Genomic DNA, 4736 nt, shown 5'->3' with positions numbered 1-4736 from the left:
CTTTTAGGTGTGTTTGCTCTATAATTTCTGTTTTTCTCAAATACAATATGTGCCCTCGTTGTAAAAAAGTTGAAGGTAAAACTTTATTGTTCCAGAAGCATTATTTCTCATTCTATATTGGGAAAGCTGTTTGTTCCTGTGTTCAGCAGTTGTGTGAATGTCAAGGCCTCCTTGTCATGAGTGAGAATATCCGTATGCAAAAACCTGCTGAACATGAAAACTGCTTGTGAACATCTTGTAAGTAGTTAACATAAACAAGCAATTGCATATGTCATGCAGACTATGTAGTAAAAATACTGAATAGTTAGGCTGCATGTCTGACTTGCTGACCTCTACAGCACCACCTGGATCATCCTGCAGGTATTGTTCAGATGTCTCAAACTTAACCGTGCATCGTATTAAGACTCTGCTTGCTGTGAACTTTGCCCATTAGACTTCTTCTGCACACAGACCAGTTGACCCTCATTCCACACTCATTATCCTGAATTTGCATTAACTGGCTGAATCAACCCACCAGAAGCCCTGGCAGATATAAGCTGTTGTGCTCCCTACTGACCCCTTGTTCTGTGCATTTGTCACTGTCAAAGAGGCCATACGCATACAGTGCAGTTCCCACATCAGAGTACACATGACAATTATATTTTGCCCAGAGGCCCATAAACCAATTCTCTACTGGAATTTTAACTACCTCTAGGTTTGGTATGGGATTGTCAGAATGTAATGAGTTACACAGCAAGTCATTTAAGGATATGCATCACATAAGCGCAGTGTCAACAAACTAAAGAATGTTGTTAAACCTACATCTTGGACTGAATACAGGACTTGCCTAAAGGGCCTTTGTTTCAGTTTTCAGTTACAAAATTTCCACAGATGACTTTAAGGTGCCTGCTTTGTCCAATCAGTAATCCAGCCTTGACTTAAACGTTGCAACACTGTAAATTAATCATAAAAATCAAGACTTGTGTTGTAATTCTTAACCAATCACCAAAATTGTGGGATTTTTAAAAGGAGTTTGGTGCAGTGTCTTTGGAGACAGTATGAGTGAAGGTGAGCCTGAGTTTCCATCTTTGATGTGGAAATGATTATTTCCAGCCATGCCAATACTTTTAGTTTTATTTGCCAACACTCTGAGATACTCTTTTCTGAAATAATTATTTTATGTACTTTAAATTCTATGTATTTTATCTTAAACTGGATAGTGGACACTGACAGCATGCGGTCGCTTGAGACAAGCAACATCAAACAAGAAGAAAATGCCTGACAAGGACTGAAACAGAAGCAATGCAGTGCATCTCATCCACAGGTCCACTGGGACAGTTCTCATGATTTAATTTTAACTTGTGCAAATTACCTGAATTTGCATAATAACATTTCCTGGTGTCAAGTGGAGGTCAAGCTGCCTCTATTGCCCCTTGTTTTTGGTTATTTGGTTACACATAAATTTATTCAGAGAAATTTGGACAGGGGGCCCAGACAGGCAGACGTGAGGAGTCCTAATGAAGGAGATGATATGGTTTTGGTGCATAATACCAAACTAATTTGCAATCAGTTAAATTACTCTACACCAATCTACATGCAATAAATGTGGGGCCTCTGTGGGACCTAAAGGGTCTGGGGTCCGTTTGGTACCCCAGCCTGTTGGTGCATAAACTGAGCTGAGGTGTGTTGTTTAACTCCATTTTAGGAAGTATTGCATTAATGCAGCAATACTCTAGAAATAATATAAAGCACTCTGGTAATATACTACAGTGTTGAACTCAGCAGCCTAACACGTTAAATGGACCGTGCTCCAGTTTGAGATGGGCTGTCTGTGGAGTCGAACTAGCACCGCGATAACGCGAGATAACTATATCTCTTTCTCCTTTTAATGTGATTCAAATGCATTGGTTCGGTCGGGGGAAAATAACCAGCTATTACCGAGCACAAGCCCTGAACACAACCATTAACTGTCGCTCCAGGTCGCATGCTGTAGACCCGCTTCTTCACCATCATCTTGTGGGGAAGGAAGCCGCAGCCTCGCACTACTCTTCCCCAGCACTGAGGAGTGGCTTCCCAGGCTCCGCAGCGTCAACGCAGCCGTTGCCGATTAAATGTCTGACGAAGGACCAAACATGTCGACAGGGAAGAAAGCGGCGTTGAGGTAGTGAGCCGACGATATTTGTGCAACGGATGCATGTCGTGCTGTGTAGTTAGCCGCTGTAGCTAGCTGTGAATTGACTCTAACGTTTCGGGTGTTGTGGCTAACTGTCAGCGGGAGGCGATAAGGCGCTAAGCAGCTTGAACCTTTGAACGTAACATCAACACAAGCATTCGGATAAAGCAGCTGTTAGCATTTAGAGACGGATTGTTCGGTCATAACGATGCTAACCACCGCTAGCTGGAGGGGGTGGGTGCATCATTTAACTGGGGGACAAGAACTATGGCTATTTTTTCACCTTTTATTGTGCTTTTGTTACTAAGATGTAGCTGTTAATAGTCACGTTGGTGTGAAAACAGCGTTGTTTATGATAGCGATGAAAGGATTTGACAGGCATGAGAGCAACTTTAATGTTAGCTAAGAAGTTAACTTAAACATCAGCGATACTGCCACAGACGGTAATTCATCAGCGGGTACAAGGATTTTATGTTCATGAAATATTCTTTTAATTTATCAAGTTAGGAAAATGCTGTTTTTTCGTGAACGCAGCAGGGTTTAGCTAATAAACGTACAGTAGTCACTATGAAATATGACAAACAAGCACATCATAGGGATAATGCAACTTATCCAAATAATAACCTTGACGTGAAAAATACCTATATTTGTCTGTCTATTATATTTGTTTGTCAATATCTGTCTGTTTCATGTATCTTATAATTCGAAATGAAGCACATGTTAGCATAATACGCAGAGCGCTGGCAGGCAGCTGGAGTCTTATTGACATTTTGCATAATGCTAAGTGAATTGTGCGGCGTTCACTTGACTTGTGGAAAACTTGGCCACAGTTTCACAATTCCCAGTTAATGTGTAAGCCCAATAAAACTGGAGCAGTAAGTTGTGAATTGCTCTTTGCAGGGTTAATTCCCACATGATTTGTATTGTATACTTTAAACACAGCACAGTCATTCCAGTCTGACTCATAACAGAGAGACAGCAAGCAACTTAATGCTTCAGTTTCAGGGTCCAGGTATTGTGCATGCTGGCTCATCATCATGGCTGTTTATGCTATTGAGAATGTCATGTCGCATCAATGTACATCATCTTAAAATGCAGCTACAAAACTGGACAATAATTTCTGTTGTGATCAGTTGACCAAATATACAAAATGCTAATCCTATGCTTTCCTATATATAACTCAAACAGTTGGATTATATGCAAATAAACATGTATTGTGTATGGTTACAAAATGACAGATTAGTCCTTTAAATGTCATCATTGGCATCTTTTGATGTTTACCAAAGAGTCCCACTTCTTTCCCAATGGCATTAAACGCAGCGTGGGAAGCATTGCAATAACTGGAACATGTGCAGCCAATCATATGCCTATAAGATACCTAGGCCCCACCCATTTCCTCCACCAACCAGTCAGTGTTGCCCAAAGTGCAACAGCCGTTCCTGTAGTCAAAAAGCACATTGCTTGGACAGTGAAGAGGAAGCTGTTGACCATTTAATCATCAGGTTAAGCTGCTGAGATTTCTGACGTAATGCCAACAGCGAGGTAAGAGCCAAATGCTGACATCCTCCAGTGTTTCCACAAGGAACAACTCTTCTGTTATGATTATCTTCTTTAAAAATGTGCTCAGCAAGTAAGAGTCTCTCAGACCTTTAGGGTGATGTATTAAGTTAGGACTCCTTCAATGAGTGTGGATGTTCATGCATCCGTTGTACTACAGATCATGTACAAGCCAAACTTCTTCCCAAGAAAACAGCTGTTTCTCTCTGATCTTAACCAGACTTTCAGCACTTTTTCTGTCTTATGTTTTTGAAAGTTGGGTCACCTGTTGTGAAAACTCTGTTGTCAGGAGTAGACTTTGACCACCATGGTATCTTGTTGCAGAAAAATTCTAGACTAAGGGGTCATGGGGGAAAAAATGTCACATTTAAAGCAATTCAAACAGAATGCAGTTTTTACTGCTTTGGCACATCAACATCAGTCTGAGCACGCATTACCCTCAAGCTTTTGAATGACACTTAAAATGAACATGAGAATACTGACACATCAGTTGTTCAGATAATTTATTTTGATCATTTCAATGTGCCGAAGAGCCTGCTTTTCATTTGACTCATCTCCATCTGATTGGGGAAAAATAAGCCCTATCGCTGGCAGTCTGTGCAAGCTGATTAGCAATCTCTCCAAAAGTCATAAAAATTGGGTCATTAGTCCTGTATGAGCTCATCAGTTTGCAGTTGTACAGTGATTCTGTAGCATGTGCTGTGCACATGTTGACTGTAGAGAGAGGGTCAGCTAATGGAGAGCCATCGGTGAAACACAGGTTCATCAAAGCCTCATCGATTTAATCCAACAAATTCAAAACAGATGATTTCCTGCATCACAGCGGATTGTTTGTGTCATCTGTTGGTGCAGAGCTGGTGAGTGGGAGTCTGCGTAATACAATATGTTTTTGTCCTTCCACAGTGAAAACACGCTCTTTGGGATGGGAAATCCCTTGCTCGACATTTCAGCTGTCGTGGACAAAGATTTCCTTGATAAGTAAGTCCAAATGACTCATTTGTTGTCACTCATTCCTTCATATTTCTTT

The 4736-nt window shown here is 40.9% G+C and overlaps 1 protein-coding gene across 2 annotated transcripts in view; it reads left to right on the top strand.

Moving 5' to 3' along the window:
* Window positions 1-1677: 1677 nt before the first annotated feature.
* LOC139349311 (adenosine kinase-like) overlaps window positions 1678-4736 on the top strand; it is a 101256-nt gene continuing 98197 nt past the window's right edge. The window contains exons 1-2 of one of the 2 annotated variants that reach the window (XM_070989961.1): window positions 1678-2140; window positions 4613-4687. In XM_070989961.1, the coding sequence (XP_070846062.1) occupies window positions 2091-2140; window positions 4613-4687 (125 nt within the window). In that variant the 5' untranslated portion in view covers window positions 1678-2090. Of the gene's footprint in view, window positions 2141-2296; window positions 3695-4612; window positions 4688-4736 lie in introns of those variants that run through there. The other variant, XM_070989963.1, reaches the window with a different exon arrangement.

This window comes from Chaetodon trifascialis, chromosome 21 (assembly GCF_039877785.1).
Source record: "Chaetodon trifascialis isolate fChaTrf1 chromosome 21, fChaTrf1.hap1, whole genome shotgun sequence".
Classification (NCBI taxonomy): domain Eukaryota; kingdom Metazoa; phylum Chordata; class Actinopteri; order Chaetodontiformes; family Chaetodontidae; genus Chaetodon; species Chaetodon trifascialis.
Note: the sequence above shows the minus strand (reverse complement) of the source record. Positions and strands in the feature narration are given on the sequence as shown.